We start from the raw sequence: 19,910 nt of genomic DNA, 5'->3' as shown, positions 1-19,910 counted from the left end.
TCTTCTTCTTCTTCTGTTTTTTTTAACAAAGCAGGCACATAGTTTATTTATTGACAACAAAAAATAGCAAAGATAAACAACATGGTGACTACAGTAAGTAGTATTTACAACATTTTGCACCCATAGTCTACTACCTCTCAAAGGAAAGGAGGAAGGTATATTTTGTCTCTCATCTCTTCCCTAGTGCCAGTATTACTCATTACAATTGCCTGGACTTAGACTTCACTATAGTGCCTTCTTTTATATTGTAAGTCATTGTGGATCTTTGTTCTTGGTTCCATTAGCTTCACTACCCATTAATTCTTATGAATCTTCCTATACCTCCCTGAATGCCTAATAATCATTACATTTTTTAAAGGTGTAATAATATATAGTCACATATATATATATATATATATATATATATATATGGTGCAGTAATATAGTCATATTTACATCTTTGTCAACGTAACACTTGTTCAATCATTTCCAAAGGTTACTCACTTTTTTGTTGTCTAGCACTAAAAATGCTTCTCTCAAGCCTTCATTCCATTAAAATTTTTTTTTATTTATTTAAGGCAAGGGGGTTAAGTGACTTGCCCAAGGTCACACAGCTAAGCAATTATTGTCTGAGGCTGGATTTGAACTTGGGTTCTCCTGACTCTAGGTGCTCTATCTATCCATTGTGCCACCTAGCTGCCCCGCTCATTCCATTTTTACTCAGTTAACTTTCTTGAGAGGTAGAATGACTTGGTGGATAGAGCTGGCAATATATTCAGAAAGACCTGAGTACAAGTCCCTCTTCTGACATAGAAGATATGACCCTGGCTAAGTCACCTTACCTGTCTTGAGTAGCTTTCTACATCAGAGAAAAAGTGCTAAGCTGCATTGGGAGAGATTAGTTCTTCATCTGGAAGGTCTCTTTGCTAATAAAATCACAGCTCCTATCCATATGCTTTTTTTTCTTTTTGATGGATAAAAACATTTAATACACTTATTCAAACCAAGAGGAGCAAGGAGAATGTGATGAAAAGGTGGAAGGGGAGCAAGTATTTACTGAGCACCCACTATGTGCAAGTGATTTGCAGATATTTCATTTGATGCCAAGCACAAAGGAAAAGAGGTAGTGTGGGGGTAGTAGAAAGAACATGAGGGGCAGCTTGGTGATGCAGTCGATAGAGCATGGGCCTTGGAGTCAGGAGGAGTTTGAATCCAACCTCAGAGACTTGCTACTTACTAGCTGTGTGACCTTGGGCAAGTCACTTAACCCCAATTGAACTCATATCCAGGGCTATCTCCTCGTGTCCTGATTCATATCTGGCTACTGGACCCAGATGGCTCTGGAAGAGAAAGTGAAACTGCTGCTGTAACACAGCACCACCTCACTCAAATCCAATTCATGCGCTTGGCATCACCTCTCTGATGCTGTAGTCTTCTTTGAAAATGAAGGACAAACATTAGAAAGAGCATGTACCTGAGAGGCAAGAGAATAGGATTTGAGTTTCAGCTCTACCACTAGCTCTGTGTAATCTCTGGCTTATCATCTAAATCTTTACTGGTATAGGTTTCTGCATCAATTAAAAACAATGAGGGAGTTGAACTAGATGTTTTTGAAGGTTACTTATTGAGCTAGTAGCATGTAGGTCTATGGATGAGTTGTACAAGGTAGAATTTCAGCGAAGGGGGAGACAGATGGATATTGGAATAGATGAAGGAAGTGAAAGCATGGAAAGAAAACTTCTATTGATCTCTAAAATTTCATTACCTACTCCAGAAGCCTTTTCCAGAAATATAGAAAGAATGGTTCCTCTTCAAATAGAAGGAGGTTAAACCAGAGGTATGCAGGTAAATGTTTACTAGTCAATTCTCTGGTCCCCATGATACACTTTCAAATTTAATCTGAATTATAGCATTTTCTTCACTAAGTAAATTTAGGCAATCCACAAAATATTAGATCAAATCCTGGTTTGCTGATTTCAGTGGTAAATATTTTTATATTGAAAGTTTGACAAGCTCTTAGGTTAGTTCAAGATAACTCAGGTAACACCCTTGAGCAAGACCCATTATTGAGATGAAAAAAATTTTTTTTCCCTCTCCATTACCAGGGCTATATCAAGGATGCAGAGAACAGCAGAGAGGACCTGCTCAAAGTGAGTCCTCTCAATTCCTTTTGGATGAATTGTGTGTGTGTGTGTGTGTGTGTGTGTGTGTTTGGAGAGCAAGATGTCTTTTAAGGTTCCTTTCTTGAAGGATTATCTTTAAACATCTTCAAGTTTATGTTGGAAAATACCTTAAGGCATTGGGGCTTCTCAAATAGGAGAGTGATAAGGGGAGACCTCTGCTTTAGAAATATTAATTTGACAACTGGAGGAGGATTTGGGGAGAGAGAGACTTTAGGGAGATGTGTGGGGAAGGAAGGAAGGAAACCCTCCTTTCTTGGAGAAAGTGAAGAAAACTGAGGCAGAGAAAAGTACAGTGACTTGCCCAGACTTAGACAAAAAGTAAGTGGCTAAGGCCAGATCTGAACTCAGGTCTACATCTTTAGATCTAGAGCTATATACACTGGGCTACTCCATCTCAAGGCCTAAGAGGGTGTTTTCTTCAACTATGTGAAGTGTGATAATTATCTGAATGAAGGTGGGGCCTTGTGAGTGGAGAGAAAAGGATCATTTGCAAAGGATGTGGTGATAGAATCTACAATATTTTGACTTTGAGATTGTGAATCTAGTGTTTGAAAGAATTGTACTACTTTTAGCAGAAACAATTTAGGAAGAGGAGTTGTTTAAGGGGGAAAGATACTGAGTTTTGTATGTTTTGAGTATGAGATGCCTATGGAATATCCTGATGGACTAGACAGTTGGTGAGGGTGCAATTGTCCTTCCCAGACAAGACTGGCACTAGATGTTACATAGTTGTTAATTTAAAGTTTTACCCATGGGAGCTGCTGAGATCACTGATTTAGCTCAGAGAGAGAATAGGAAAGAAGTTCTAAGGCACATCTACCTCTGCTGTGGGATGTGCATGATGCAAGGTTTCTCTTGGCACCAGCCTCAACTGACCCTACAACTCTGGTATTTGCGCAGTTCTTTTGTTTATCCAGTTGCAGTGTAGCTCCACTTCAGGGTCCTTAGGGAGTAAGCCCCATGGTATGTGTATGTGTATGGGTGGGAAGAGAGAGAGAAAGAGAGAGAGCGAGAGCGAGAGCGAGAGCGAGAGCGAGAGAGAGAGAGAGAGAGAGAGAGAGAACGAGAACAGGAGAGAGAGAGAGAAAGATTGGGGTAGTATTAGAGTGGTTCACTCAGTAGAGTGAAGTAGGAGAAACTAGAAGAGAGAAAAAAGAAATAGAATATGTTGAGGTCAAGATAAGAAGATTTAAGATTTCTATCACATTGACTCAGTCTTTTTTGTAAAGCATATGATCCTTCTTCTGAAAGTAAGAATATGGATGTGAGTTATGATAAAGAATTAGTGTTTAGAAGAAACTGCATCTATAGAAAGAGAGCTACTATTAGACAAAACTGACAAAACGGAGGCTTGCACTTCCCGAGCTCACTGTGGCTACCTGATTATAGACTATTAACTTCTGGAGCTGTTAAATTTCTCTCTTCTTTTTTACAATTAAAATGCACCTCCTGGAAAATATCTTAGTATTTGAACCTTTGCCCCTGGTGCGAAGATGTCTTTCTTAGTCTATGTTTTGATCCTCATTGTCAGTGTAGTGTGAACATTAGGGAACTATAGGATGCAGCAATGAAAAGGACATAGTCTAGTAGATCTTGTGTTGCATGTTTTCCTGATGAAGTCTATATTATGAGAAAACTGCCTGTTTTAAAGGTATTTCATGCCATCAGAATTTCTGACTAAAAATTTAAGGGAACCAAGTGTTAGAAAACACTGATTAAATATCTGTTTGTATAAGGTATTTTTCTAGGCTTTGGGGATAGGTGTCTTTGTTATGGTGTGGGGAGGGTTATGACTCTTGCTGCTTCTGTATCTCCACATACAGCACATAGCAGAACTGCTTTGTTTCTGATGAAGTTGAATGCTCATTTTCTGGATTATATAAATTGATTTTCTTTTTCCCAAGGTAGGTTTTCCATCTCTAGAGAATGATGTCTCATGATATATTTTGGGCTTCATGTTTGACACCTATGTAAAGAGATTAAGGCTGGATTCAGGTTTCCAGTGACCTTTCAATATTCCTGATATGTGGTTGAACTTTCTTAAGAAATTATAACTGTCTAGTTGCTGCCTTCCTAATTACGTTCTAGTTTACTACTCCCATTCTTGTTGATATTCTGCTTAAGAATGCATGTTCTGAGTTTTATTACTATCACTTTTTTTATTTCCTGGGGTTCTCATCTTACACGTGGGGAAACTCAATTACACAGACTGTCGAATGTGATTTACCTAAAAATTATATGGTTACACAAGAACCTAGCACTTATCTGACTTTCCCAATCCTTATCTCCCAGTTAAGGGCCACTACTTATACATAAATAAAACTCTGCTATAAATATTTTTGTTATATATATATATATATATATATATATATATATATATATATATATATATATTTGCTATAAATATTTCCTCTTTGATCTTTTTTATTGATTATACATACAATCATATTAAACATATTTTCATATTATGTTATGAAAAGAAGAATCAGAACAAAAGGGAAAAATCAAGAGAATGAAAAACAAAAGAAATTTAAAAAAAATCAAAAATACTATGCTTTGATCTGCATTTATATCCCATAGTTTTTCCTCTGGATTTGGATGGCATTTTCCATCACAAGACATTTAGAATTGTCTTTAGCATTTTTTTTTGTATGGCTATTGATAGCTTGAATTTCTGCCTGAAAACTGAAAACTGCCTATTTATATCCTTTGATTATTTATTAATTGGGGAATGTTTCTCCCAAAATATTTGATTCTACTAAATACTGATCTCAGTATTGCTGAGAAGAGTGAAGTCTATCATAGCTTAATATTGTTGTTACTAGTTTTCTATATGAATATAATGAAATATTATTGTTCCATTAAGAAATGATAAGCTGATTTCAGAAAAACTTGGAAAGACTTAACTTAGTCCACAATTGATGGGTATCCTGTCCATTTCCAATTCTTTGATCTCTTTGGGATATAGATCTAGCAGTGATATTGTTGGATCACAGTTTGGGCATAGTTCCAAATTGCTTTCTAGTTTATAATTCCAGTTTATAATCCAACCATAGTGCATTAATGTTTGTTTTCCCACACCCTTTCAACATTTACCAATTTCCTTTTCTTTAATATTAGCCAGTTTGAAAGTTGTGAGCTGTGTTGTTTTAATTTGCATTTCTCTAATCAATAGTGATTTAGAGCATTTTTCATATAAGTATAGATAGCTTTAATTTCTTCATCTGAAAATTGCCTGTTCATATCCTTTGACTGTTTATCATTTTGGGGAATGTCTGGAATTCTTATAAATTTGTCTCAATTTTCTATATGTTTTAGAAATGAGGCCTTTATCAGAAGCACTGACTCTAAAAATGATTTCTCAGCTTTCTGCCTTCCTTCTGAATATTGGTTGTATTAGTTTTATTTGTGCAAAAGCTTTTTAACTTAATGTAATAAAATATCCATTTTGCATTTTGTAATATCATTTCTCTCATGAAATCTATTCAAGATTTCTTGTTCTTCTAATGGATTTTTTGTATTAAGTATTATGTCTAAATCATGTACCATTTCTACCTTGTTTTGGAATAGGATGTGAGATGTTGTTCTGTCACTAGTTTCTGCATGCTATTTTCCAGTTTTCCCAGCAGATTTTGCCAAATAGTGAGTTCTTATCCCAGAAACAGGAGTCTTTAGGTTTGTCAAACAGTAAATTACTATAGTTATTTACTTCTGTTCCTTGTATACACCAACTTGTTCCACCACTCTTATTTCTTTGACAGTACCAAATAGTTTTAATCATTGCTACTTCATATTTTAGATCTAATATGGATAGACCACCTTCTCTTGTATTCATTTTTCATTCATACATTTTTCTTGCATTGAATTTTTATTCATTGATATGTTCTTCCAGATGAATTTTATTTTTTCCTAGCTCCAAAAGATAACTTGATAGTTTGATTGATACAACAATGAATAAATAGACTTATTTAGGTAGAATTGTTATTTTTACAGTTATTTAGAGCTGACTTTATTTGTGTTAAAAGTGTTTTGTAATTGTTTTCATATAATTACAGGGTTTGTCTTGGCAGGTAGACTCCCAAGTGTTTTATATTGTCTACAGTGATTTTAAATGGAATTTCTCTTTCTGTCTCTTGCTACTGGGCTTTGTTGGTACCAAAAAAAAGCAGATGATTTAGTCCCTTTGTTAAAGTTAATTTTTTCAAGTAGTTTTTTAGGTAATTATCTAGGAATCTCCAAGTATACAATCATTTCATCTGCAGAATGATGGTTTTGTTTGCTCATTGCCTATTCTAATGCCTTCAATTTCTTTTTCTTCTCTTATTACTAAAGCTAACATTTCTAGTGCAGTTTTGAATAATAGAGGTGATAATGGGCATCCTTCTTTCACCTATGATCTTATGGGGAAGTTATCATTTTGAGGAAAACTCCATTTATGTTCTTGTGTTTTTAACAGGAATGGGTTTAGTATTCTTTTCTAATTTTTTTGGGGGGTATTGCAGTATTGGTATTGCAGGGTCAAAGGGTATACACTATTTATTTATTAAATTTTATTTTATTTAAGGCAATGGGGTTAAGGTCACACAGCTAGCTAGACACAGCTCGGCCTAAGGTCACACAGCTAGGCAATTATTAATTGTCTGAGGCCAGATTTGAACTCAGGTTCTCCTGACTCCAGGGCTGGTGCTCTATCTACTGCATTACCTAGCTGCCCCCGGTTATACACAATTTAGTAGATTTACCTTTTTTTTTTTTTGAAGAGGCCCAAGTGCTAGAGTGAATAGAGCTCTGAATTTGGAATCAGGAAGACCAAGTTCAAATCCTGTTTGAAGCACTTATGTGTGTTACCTTGGGCAAGTCAGGAAACCTTTTTCTGCCTCAGTTTTTTCAAACATTTAATGGAGATCATAATAACACCTCTCTGCCAGGATGATTGTTAGGCACTTATCACTGTGCTTGGTCACTTCATAAATACTTGTTCCCTTCACGCTTTTCTTTTTGAACGTAGTTCTAAATTGCTTTTCCAAAATGGTTGGATAAGTTCACAGCTCTCATTGATGTTTTGATTTGTCTTCCTCTCAATTATTCTTATCCAGTTATTTCAGTCAGGTCCAACTCTTTGGGACTCCATGGGTTTTCTGTTTTTGGAGCCATTTGCCATTTCCTTCTCCAGTTCATTTTTTAGATGAGGAAACTCAGGCAAACAGAGTTAGATCATACAGCTAGTGCATGTCTGAAACTGGATTTGAGCTTCCTGACTCTAGACATGGTATTCTATTCATTGTGCCACCTAGAGATTTGGAATGTTTTTTATATGGATATTGATAGCTTGAATTTCTTCCTCTGAAAACTGCCTATTTATATCCTTTGATCATTTATTAATTGGGGAATGTTTCTTCCAAATATTTCTACCAAAATATTTGATTCTACTAAAGCATTTGATAGTGTCATTCCAGTCTTAGGGAAAAGATGAAGTCCTTTGGGGTAGGCAGAAACACAGGAAAGTACGGAAGTCCTTCTTTTTGCGTAGAGACCTCATGATACTTTAATGATAGGGCTTAGAGTGGTGGTTATTAGTGACCTGAAGTACCACAAGGATCTGTGTTTGATCCTTTTCTTTTAAAAAGTTTTTTTCAGTAACTGGTATGAATGCATAGATGTAAGAAAACTGGGAGGAGCAGTTAACTTAATAGGTAGCAGAAAGATGATCCAAGATCTTAGTAGAGACTATTGGATTGAATATTTGATTAAATAAGATATTTGTATAATAGACATTTGTATAATTTGTATAATATTAATAGATATTTGCATAAAATTGTATGCTTGGGTTAAAAAAGTTATAAGGTGGAGGAGACATGGCTAGGCATGGGTTTTAATTAACTACATGTTCAATATAAAATCAACAAACAGCTAATGTGATCTTTGATCATACTAAGAGCTTCCAGGAATAAAGAATAGTCCCATTGTACTCTTCACATAAACTATAACTTCAACATTATATTTGGTTCTGGGCACTGCATTTTAGGAAGGACATTGGTTAAGCCAGAGGGTATCAGGAGAATGACAATTGGATCATGCCATATGGGGATCAGTTGAGAAAATTTGGGAAGAGGAGATAGGATGTGATAGATTTCTAAAGGTGTGAAGGACAGTTATATGAAAGCAGGATTGGACTTTTTTCTGTTTTGCCTTAGAGGACTAGGAGTGCTGTGTGAAAGTTGTGAATTTGGTGCTCTAAATCATTACTTATTAGAGAAATGCAAATTAAAGCTTCTCTGAGGTTACCACCTCATACCTCTCAGACTGGCCAATATGACCAGAAAGGATAATGATCATTGTTGGAAGGGATGTGGGAAACCTGGGACACTATTACATTGTTGGTGGAGCTGTGAACTCATCCAACCTTTCTGGAGAGAAATTTGGAACTATGCCCAAAGGGCAACAAAAATGTGCATACCCTTTGATCCAGCATTACGGCTACTGGGTCTATACCCTGAAGAGATAATGAAAAAGGGTAAAAGCAGCACTTGTACAAAAATATTCATAGTAGCCTTGTTTGTAGTGGCAAAGAATTGGAAATCAAGTAAATGTCCTTCAATTGGGGAATGGCTTAGCAAACTGTGGTATATGTATGTATGTCATGGAAAACTATTGTTCTATTAGAAACCAGGAGGGATGGGAATTCAAGGAAGCCTGGAGGGATTTGCATGAACTGGTGCTGAGTGAGATGAGCAGAACCAGAAAAACACTGTATACCCTAACAGCAACATGGGAGTGATGATCAACCTTGATGGACTCGCTCATTTTATCAGTGCAACAATCGGGAACAATTTTGGGCTGTCTGCAAAATGGAGAATACCTTCTGTATCCAGAGAAAGACCAAGGACTATTAACTTTAATTTAGAAAAAAAAAAACTTATATCTTATTGTCTAATCTTGCTATCTCTTATACTTTATGTTTCTTCCTTAAGGATATGATTTCTCTCTCATCCCATTCAATTTGGATCAATGTATACCATGGAAACAATGTAAAGACTGGCAGATTGCCTTCTGTGGGAGGTGGGCGAGGGAGTAAGATTAGGGGGAAAAAGTTGTAAAACTCAAAAGAAATACAATCTTTAAAAAAAAAGAAAGCTGTAAATTTGGGCTGCATCAGAAGGTGGTGAGTTAACCTTCACTGAGGTCTTCAAGTAGAAATTGAATGATCACTTGCCAGATTTGTCATATGGGATGTTCCTTGGTTTATGTCGATGATTTCTAAGTATCCTTTCTTTGTGATATACTTTCTTTTATCTTATTTTTCCTCAGTTATATGTAACAGCAAGTTTTAACATTCATTTTTAAAACTTTTGAGTTCAAAATTCTTGTCCTTTTCCCCACCCTACTCCCCCTCATTAAGAAAGCAAGTTATTTGATATAGGTTAAAAAATGTGTGGTCATGTAAAACATTACTGTAATAGTCATTTTGCAAAAGAAAACAACCCCCCCCCCCCAAATAAAGAAGAAGCTTCAAGAAAAATAAAGTTTCTTTATCATAAATTTAGGAGTCTTTCAAATCTGGAATTGTATGCTTCTATGAAGCTGGTGGCTATATTAACTTTATTCTTAACTGTGAAATTACTTCAGCATAGTGAATTTGTTAGCTCAGCCTAGCCAGCTCACTGAAACTAGGGATTGTTTCATTCTTTGCCCTTGTGTCTTCAGAGAATAGCCTAGTGCCTGGTTAGTAGGTACTTAATAAATCAATGAATGTTGTTTGATTGTTTGATTGAAATGACTATTCTAGTCACTGTTCTTTTGCCTTGCTTGGGAGAATCAAGGGAAAGAGAAGTTTTGAACTTGAGGATGGCTCCTTTGCAGAAGGACTATTTTTAATAATGGTAGTGGGATGAAACTTTAATTTAAAATTCTTTTGTATCCCCAGGAACTGTCTCTAATTGTGGGACTCTCCACTTCCCTGAGGAGACTTTTTTTTTTTTTTTTAGGTCAAGAATTTGTCTGATCCTAGGGTAGCAAGTCTCTTTGGCAGTACTTTAAGGATCTACAGGAATGGAAGGAAAAGATAACTCCTTTGTTTGGGCAGTACTGGGCTTCCTTCCTCATGTTGCCATTTGGTGTTCTGCTTACATTGTTGAAAAGTTACAGTTTTTTTTTTTTTGTGTTGTGTTCCCCCGCACATTCAAATTTGGATTTCTTTCATTTTCTTGATCCATTTGCTTTCCTTGTAGGGAGGACTACTATGGCCACAGAACTGTGCCATCTAGATATATTCCATCTGACATCAGTGTCCCTGGAATGAAGGACTTGCTTTATGGGGAGGCAACTAGGACACAGTAGATGCCCATTCTTGCCAGTAGCAACTTAATCTGTACCTTTTCTAGACTCTCTGAATTAGATTGAATCTGAACTCTGTCCATTGATACCTGACCATGTCGTCATTCATTTACAATTACATATTTAATGCCATTCTTCCTTCTTTTTAATTACTGTAGTATTAACTTTATTTATATGCTGGGTTGCTCTTAGCACATAGTATTATTTACACTCAAGGTTAAACTCTTCTCTTCCCATGCTAAACTGTGATCACTAGTGTCAAAGTAATATTTTAATGCTATCCAAAGGGTCGAGAATTTTTGACCCATAGTGAGGAGAATTGTTGACCCACAATTTTTGACCCACACATAGAAGCATCTTTCTAATGTTATCTTACACAGGTATCTGCTTTTCCATTTCTTACCTTGCTAAGGTGTGAAATTGTGTAGTGTAGCCTCAAAAGATTTTCATATAGTGGCATTGGAATGCTTAAGTCATTGAAAACTATATATTTTTTGATGAACCTGACAGTCATTTCTGGAAAAAAAAATCCCCACCTCCCATTATAATAACATTATAGCCAACTATGCATACAGTATTCTGCTATACCTGAAAGATTTTAAAAGTAAACTTATTAAGAAATAGACCAGCAATGACTGGAGAATTTTCTGATTATTTATATTAATTTGATTGAATGTTTGCAGAACCATATATAAAAAAAATCACTTTTTTGTTTAAAACACTAAAAAAGAAAGTAAAAATACATACACATTTGTACCTATTTATAAATTTTGAATAGATCACTAGAATAAATTTATTTTTTTAGACAAGAAAAGATAGTAAAAATTAATTATTTGTAATCATTTTTAAAATTTTAATCATTTAATTAATCTTTTTTCTAGAACAGAAACTCAGAATATCAATTTTTTAAAATTGACTTTTTAAATGACTTTAAAAATTTTCCACAATTTCATGCACAGATAGATAGTTGCTAATATTTATTCTTTTGCAAACTTTTGAGTTCCATATTTTTCTACTACTATCCCTTCCAATCCCTCTCTCCATGGGTAGCAAACAGTCTGATACAGGTTATTAGTCATGTTGTGAAAGAAAAATTAGAACTGAGGAGGAAAAAAACATGAGAAAGAAAGGAAAAACATAAGCTTTAAAAAAGTGAAAGAAGTATGCTCTGCTCTACATTCGGACTCTAGTTTTTTTCTCTATGGGTGGCATTGTCTATAACATGTCTTTCAAAGTTATCTTTGATGTCTCTGTTATTGAGAAGGGGCTACATCCATTGTAGTTGTTCATTTCACAATATGGTTGTTAACATGTAAGATGTTCTCTTGGTTCTGCTCACTTCATTCAGCATCAGTTCATGCAAATCTTTCCATTTTCTCTAAAGTCTAACCACTTATAATTTTCTTCTTTTTTTTTTTTGGCAAGGCAGTGAGGTTAAGTGACTTGCCCAAGGTCACAAAGCTAGGTAATTATTAAGTGTCTGAGGCTGGATTTGAACTCAGGTCTTCCTGACTCCAGGGCTGATGCTCTATCCTCTTCGCCATCAAGCTGCCCCACACTTACAATTTTCTAATAGAACAGTAGTACTCCATACCATTCATATACCATAATTTGTTAGGCCAGCATCCCCTCAATTTCCAATTTTTTGCCATTACAAAAGGGGCTGCTATATTTTTGAACATGTGAGACTTTTCCCATTTTTTTTTTATGATTTCTCTGGGAAGTAGACCTAGTATTGGTATTGCTGGATCAAAGGGTATGATCAGATTATTGCTCTTTATTGAAATCCACAGTTTCAAATTGCTCTCCAAAATTGTTGGATCAGTTCTCAATTTCACCTTAGTGCCTCAGTGCCCTGGCTTTCCCACATCCTCTCCAACATTGTGCATTTTCCTTTTTTGTCATTTTTAACTAATCTAATAGGTATGGAGTGATACTTCAGAGTTGTTTTAATTTGTATTTGTTTAAGCAGTTATTATTTGGAGCATTTTTTTTTTTTTTAGTTTTTGCAAGGCAAATGGGGTGAAGTGGCTTGCCCAAGGCCACACAGCTAGGTAATTATTAAGTGTCTGAGACTCCTGACTCCAGGGCTGGTGCTTTATCCACTGCGCCACCTAGCTGCCCTATTTGGAGCATTTTTTTGATATGTCTATATATAGTTTTAATTACTTCATAAGAAAGTTCTTTTGACCATTGATAAATTAGAAAAATGACTTGTTCAGAATATTAATCTTTTTGCCTCAATTCAATTGGTTAAAGCAGTACCTTAGTTATTTAACCTGTTGGAGGCAGGGGGTATTTTGGCTTACAGAATTTTCCATTTAATTTGGAGTTGTCTTAGAGGTGATACACAGTTCTTTAAGGATTTCTCACTGTCTGTTAGTGTTGGAAAGCCAGAAAGGCTAAATGCAGACAAGGGGACAGATTATTTCTATTTCTACAGAACTACTTATCCTTATATAATTTTTAACTTTTAAATTTATTTATTTATTTATTTTGAAGTTTACAATTTTTCCCCTAATCTCATTTCACTCCTCCCACTCCCCACAGAAGGCAGTCTGTTAGTCTTTACATTTTTCCATGGTACACATTGATCTAAGTTGAATGTGATGAGAGAGAAATCATATCCTTATGGAAGAAAAATAAAGTTTAAGAGATAGTAAAATTACATAATAAGATAATGTTTTGTTTTTTCTTAAAAATTATATGTAACAGTCTTTGGTCTTTGTTCAAACTCCACAATTCTTTCTCTGGACACAGATGGTATTCTCCATTGCAAACAGCCCCCAAATTATGCCTGATTGTTGCACTGATAGAATGAGCAAGTCCATTAAGATTGATCATCACTCTCGCATAGCTGTTAGGGTACACAATGTTCTTCTGGTTCTGCTCATCTTGCTCAGCATCAGTTCATGTAGATCCTTCCAGGGTTCCCTGAATTCCCATCTCTCCTGGTTTCTAATAAAACAGTAGTGTTCTATGACATACATATACCACAGTTTGCTAAGCCATTCCCCAATTGAAGGATATTTACTTGATTTCCAATTCTTTGCCACCACAAACAGGGCTGCTATGAATATTTTTGTACACCTGATGCTTTTACACTTTTTTATAATCTCTTCAGAGTATGGACCCAGTAGTGGTATTGCTGGATCAAAGGGTATGCACATTTTTGTTGCCCTTCTGGCGAAATTCCAGATGGCTCTCCAGAAAGGTTGGATGAGTTCACAGCTCCACCAACAACGTGTTGTTGTCCCAGATTTCCCATATCCCATCCAACATTGATCCTTGTCCTTTCTGGTCATACTGGTCAGTCTGAGAGGTGTGAGGTGGTACTTCAGATATGCTTTAATTTGCATTTCTCTAATAAGCAATGATTTAGAGCAATTTTTCATATGACTGGATTGCTTTGATTTCCCCATCTGTACATTGCCTCTGCATATCCTTTGACCATTTGTCAATTGGGGAATAGCTTGTTTTTTTTTTTAATTTGACTCAGTTCTCTGTATATTTTAGAAATGGGTCCTTTGTCAGAAGTACTATTTGTAAAAATTGTTTCGCAATTTACTACATTTCTTTTGATCTTGGTTATAGTGGGTTTTATTTTTACAAAAGCTTTCTAATTTGATGTAATCGAAATTTAGTTTGTTTTTAATGATTTCTCCATCTCTTCCTTGGTCATAACTGCTTCCTTTTCCATAGATCTTACAGGTAAACTAGTCCTTGATCTCCTATTTATAATATTGTTTTTTTTATGTCTAAATTCTGTATCCATATTGATCTTATCTTGGTATAGGGTATAAGGTGATGGTCTAATCTGCCATACTAACTTCCAATTTTCCTCAACAGTTTTTATTGAAGAGAGAGTTTTTATCCCAATAGCTGAACTCTTTGGGTTTATCAAACAGCAGATTACTATAATCATTTCCTGCTATTGCATCTAGACTATTCCACTGATTCACCACTCTATTTCTTAGCCAATACCAGACAGTTTTGATGACTGATACTTTATAATATAACTTTAGATTTGGTAGGGCTAAGCTACCTTCTTTTGCACTTTTTTTTTCATTAAATCCCTGTAAATTCTCCACTTTTTGTTTTTCCATATGAATTTACTTATAATTTTTTTAACTCATTAAAGTAACTTTTTGGAGTTTTGATTGGTGAGGATCAAATGAGATAATATTTGTAAAGTGCTTAGCATGTGCTTGGCTTATAATAGGCACTTAATATTTTATCTTTTCTCTTTTCCCCTTCCTTTTGACTTAGTATTCAGTTCATTTAGAAACTCATAGAAATTGATTTTGGGGGGGATAATTTAAAAAAGCCTGGAGAGATTGTTTTTCAAGAAAAAAGAAAGAGGAAGAAACAAAAAAAAATGGAACAAGTAATGTATTATTACTAAAAAAAAAAGATTATTGGGCAAACTTCTTAGACCCAACTCATATTCTACTTTTTCACCAAATGTGAACTGATCTTGAAGATATATTGCTTTAATTTTATTTCACTCTATTGAAAATTTTTTTTGCTTTCCTATCATATATGATTTCATGATTCTTGCATTTTACACACTCTAATGTCTGACTTCAGGCTACCTTTCTAGTATATTCTTTTTTTTTTTTTAAGGTTTTTGAAAGGCAAATGGTGTTAAGTGGCTTGCCCAAAGCCACACAGCTAGGTAATTGTCAAGTATCTGAGACTAGATTTGAACCCAGGTACTCCTGACTCCAGAGCCAGTGCTTTATCCACTGCGCCACCTAGCTGCCCCTCTAGTATATTCTTATACTATTCTACATGCTCTATATTTTAGACAAATAGTACTATTCTGTACTATTTACTTTTGTGGGATATATTCCTCATCTTTTCAGCTGTTGAAGGGCCCAAGACAGATGTCAAATAGTCTTTCCTTTCCTGCTCAGGTTGAAAATTATATGACTGCTTCATAGCACATTTTCTGTTCTTCCTATGTCGTAATTGCTTTCTGTTTATATCTTTCATCCCATTATATTATAGACTCCTTAGGAAACACCATTTCTTGTAATCTGTATTTCCAACATTTAGCACAATGTGTCATATACTATAAATGTTGAACTGGCCCTGTGATTTTTCAAACAGGAAATCAGTATAAATTATACAATTTATAATCTCAGAAAATTTCCTGAGATGCTGAGGAACTCAGTGATTTGCCTTTGGTCACACAGATCCAGAACTTGAACCCTGGTCTTCTCATTCAAAAGTTGACTGTTTTATCAACTATGGCAAACTCCTTTTTTTCCTTGTACATAATGGATACTTGATAGATATTTGTTTTCAAGCACTGATTGTAAAGGCTTTCCTTTTCTTTAAATTTTCTTAGAATAGTTTGCCTGTACATTTTACTATTCATTGAAGACAGAGACTGTATTATCTTTATCTTTAGATCCCCAGTGCTTAGTACAGTGTATTATAGATACTTAATATTTTTTAATTCAATTTTTATTGAATTTTAAGGTACCATGGTGTTTAGGGATTGGATTAGAGGGAGTCATCCTTCAGTTTTCCTTCAATCCTTTGTCTACTTTTGTTCCTTTATCCCAAGAATCCTAAATGAGGAGGGCAAGATTAGGGAAGTGGAGCCTATAGTTCATTCTCAGTGTGCCTTTTCACCTTTCCTATGCGACCATTTCTAGTCTGATTCTCCCTCAAATTCTTCCAAAATGTAGTGATCATCTTTCTGTGTCCAGTCCCCCTAGATCCAAGATAGACTTTGAACCTTCATAGTTTGAAAGTTTAGCTTTTTGTAGTCCCTCTAGAACTCAGAGGAGTGATCTGCTTAGGCATAGCAAGATCCTCAAGTTATGATTAGGTTGTATATACCTGAAGACCAATTAGAATTGTAAAACTAAGATTTAATATAGGGAATCTTATTGGAGCATATGTAAGGAAAGTGGGTAATGGCTGATTTGTAAGTGAGCCCTAGCTATTGGAGACTCAAGTCAACTTTGTTATAACTTTTTGTTGATTAGAATAATAAACCATTTATATACAAAGTCATAGAGTTGCAGAGTTGAAAGAGACCTCAGAGGTTATGTATTTGAACTCATGCCTGAGATTGAAACCTTGTTGCCTATGGATACTGATTGCTCCTTAAAATAATAGCTGGAATGTAATTTTGTGTAAATGTTTTGGTCAAATATAAAAGAAAACACTAATAAACTTAAAATTTAAAAAAATTAGATTTGGTTTAAAATGAAAATTGTAATTTTCTCTCCTTGTTTTCTAACTACAGAGCACTTTGTAGGGTACATAGACTTACTTTTGGCATTCAAAATTTTTGCTTTTTTACTCACTAAATTACTTTCATTTGGCATTTAGAATAATATAAATTTTAAAAGTGATTTTAAATAAAATATTCTTTCTCATTTTATTAGCAAACTAAAAAAGCTGAGCGAAGACAGTTTGACTAAGCAGCCTGAAGAAGTCTTTGATGTCTTAGAGAAGCTTGGTGAGGGGTAAGTACACACAACTGTAAAAATTATTTTCAGGAAAAGAACAAGATGAGTATTGAGAAATAGGCATCCAATATTAATATTTATACAGTTGTACATTGCTTGAATTGAAAATGTATTAAAGTTAAGATATTATGTTAACACCCATGCAAATAGTGGATGGGGAATGACTAAATAGGCAAAAGATGGGGGGAAAAAACCTGTGGCAGGCAGAGGGGTGAGGTTAAATTTTACCACAACTTGAATATGAGTCAGCAATGTCCTGTTTTATGAAAATGCCAAGCAAAATAATCCTTCTACTCTACTCTGCTTCCACTAGACTTTTAACATCCTTAATAAAATTTTTCTAAATACATTTTAAATGGGATATGGAGAAAGTTAAGCAGGATATCAGAATAATGACAAAGATAATTAAAATGGAAAATAGGTCTTAAGAATATAGTTTAAAGAAACTGGTATTGTTTAAGTCTTGGGAAGAGAATGCTAAGATTTGGCATTGATCAAAGAATGTAAGGTTTTGTTGTTTCTAAAACATAGGAATGCTGATCTGGTGTTTTCTATGTCTTTGGAAAACAAAATTAAGTGGAAATTGACTTAAAATGACAAAGATTTTGACCATACATATAATAAGGAAACAAATAGATTATCAGGGTAGTAAAATCCTGGAATCTCTCTTGAAAGGTTGAGCTATCCTGGATATTCTAAAGGATGAAATATGAAAAAAAATATTTTTTTAATACTTGCTATTCATCTTTTTCATTTATGATACTGATAATTTGATTTTCTACTTTCTTTTTTTAATCAAATTAGCCAGAGGGTTTTCAGTTTTATTGCTTTTTTCATAAAACCAACTCTTGGTTTTATTTATTAGTTCAATAGTTTTCTTGCTTTGGATTTTATTAATTTCTCCTTTTATTTTTATAATTTCTATTTAGTATTTAATGGGGGTTTTTAAATTATTCTTTCTCTATTTTTTATTTGTATGTTTAGTTCATTGATTTTCTCTTTCTCTAATTTATTCATGGAAACATTTAAAGATATAATATATCCCCTGATAACCACCTTGGCTGTGTCCCATAAGTTTTGTTATGCTGTCTCATTATTGTCTTTATCTAGGATGAAATAATTAATTTTTTCTATAATTTGGTGTTTGATTCAGTCATTCATTAAAATGAAGTTATTTAGTTTCCAATCAGTTTTAGGTCTGCCTCTCCCTGGCCCATTATTGCATATGAATTTTATTGCATTATGATCTGAGAAGGATCACTATTTCTGCCTTTCTACATTTGATTATTAGGTTTTTATGCTCTAGTTCATGGTCAGTTTTTGTGTAAGTCCCATATACTGAAGAAAAAAGTATATTCCTTTCTATACCCATTCAACTTTCTCCAATTGTCTATCTTGTCTAGTTTTCTAACATTCTGTTTACTTCCTGGTCTACTACTGGTAGAGTTTTGCTGTCTATGTCTTCCTGTAACTCCTTCAACTTCTCCTCTAAAAATTTGGATGCTATCCCACTTGTTGCATACATATTTAGTATTGAAATTGCTTCATTGTCTATGGTACCTTTTAGAAGGATATAATTTCCTTCCTTTTCTCTTTTAATAAGATATATTTTTGAAGCTGCTTTGTCTGAGATAAGGATTGCTAGCCCTGCTTCTTTCACTTCAACTGAAGCAAAATATGTTTTCTCCAACCTTTTATTTTTATACTCTGCATGTATCTCTCAGATTCAACTTAGTTTCTTTTAAGCAGCATATTGTAGGATTCTGGTTTTTAATCCACTCTACTATTTGCTTACGCTTTAAGAGAGAGTTCATCCCATTCACATTCAAAGTTATAATTACTAACTCTTTATTGCCCTCTCTGATATCTTCCCTCTGTGCTGGGTTTTTATTTACAACGCCGGCTTCTTTATGCTAGTCCGTCCTCTTACTCACCAGTCCAACGCGTGATGAGTCTTCGGGGTACCCCCGGCCCCCACTCTTTGATGGGGGAAGAACCAGACAGAGCGCCTGAGGTGGGTAATCAGTCTTTATTCTTCTGTGATCACATTCCCGCCCCCCCCCCCACCTCTCAGCAGACCCTTTTATCCCCTCTGTCCTCCCTCCCATGAACTCTTACTCAATGAGGGGCCGAGTTCTGTAACATTCCCTTATAAGGTGATTATGTTTCCCCCTCTAAGCGACCGCCAAGCCTCTTCCCCCCGCCCCCAACATCTCCCCCTTTCTGTTTTACAAGGTTATCACTTGGTGTGACCTTAAGCGGTGCTGAGGTTAGCCTTAAGCGGTGTCATTTCTACTGGCCTCTGATAGCCGGGGGCGAGGAACCCTGTCTTAGGTCATCTCCTTCAACCCAGGACCTTGCCCGTCCTAGGCGCCCGACACCCTCAGGGCCTGTCTTAGGTGGCTGGGTGAGGAGAAGTTGCCCGTCTTGGGGTTTACCTCGTCTTACCCCTAGGTGTCACATGTCATGCATGGCGGCTAGCCAGACTTGGGGATCCTCCCCCGTCTCCATGGCCATGAAGGCTTTCTGAGTAAGAAGCATATAGCCCCTCTGTCGCCTAGCTAGGCGGCAGAAACAGACAACAAGTAGGGTGATTCCCAGAATCAGCGTCCTTGTTCACCCTCAAGGGGGTATCCTCCCGCCATCTGGCAATCCCTCCATGGTATGGGATCCTCGATGTCTTCCCCTGTGGCCACACATGAGGGGCCCCCACCGAGGCAGAAGGGAGCCCCATCGATGTATTGGTCACTAGCAGGCGAGGGTAGATCGGGGAGTTCCGTGCTACCGGAAGGGGAGAGGGAATAACTCGGAGTATTCCCCATGTCGGATTTCCTTCAGATGGAGCACCTCCAAGGATCCCTACGATGATCAGAAGGCCTGAAAAAGAAATTCCTCTCACCCCGTAGGGTTGGGCATTAAT

At 35.6% G+C, this 19,910-nt stretch overlaps 1 protein-coding gene across 4 annotated transcripts in view; it reads left to right on the top strand.

The window, feature by feature from the left end:
- STK3 (serine/threonine kinase 3) overlaps positions 1-19,910 on the top strand; it is a 511,742-nt gene that overhangs the window by 56,816 nt on the left and 435,016 nt on the right. For 3 of the 4 annotated variants that reach the window (XM_074200516.1, XM_074200515.1, XM_074200513.1), the window contains exons 4-5: positions 2,085-2,129; positions 16,907-16,987. In XM_074200516.1, the coding sequence (XP_074056617.1) occupies positions 2,085-2,129; positions 16,907-16,987 (126 nt within the window). The remainder of the gene's footprint in view (positions 1-2,084; positions 2,130-16,906; positions 16,988-19,910) is intronic. The other variant, XM_074200514.1, reaches the window with a different exon arrangement.

Source organism: Macrotis lagotis, chromosome X (assembly GCF_037893015.1).
Source record: "Macrotis lagotis isolate mMagLag1 chromosome X, bilby.v1.9.chrom.fasta, whole genome shotgun sequence".
Classification (NCBI taxonomy): domain Eukaryota; kingdom Metazoa; phylum Chordata; class Mammalia; order Peramelemorphia; family Peramelidae; genus Macrotis; species Macrotis lagotis.
The sequence above is the reverse complement of the archived record's forward strand: the minus strand, read 5'-3'. Positions and strand labels throughout refer to the sequence as shown.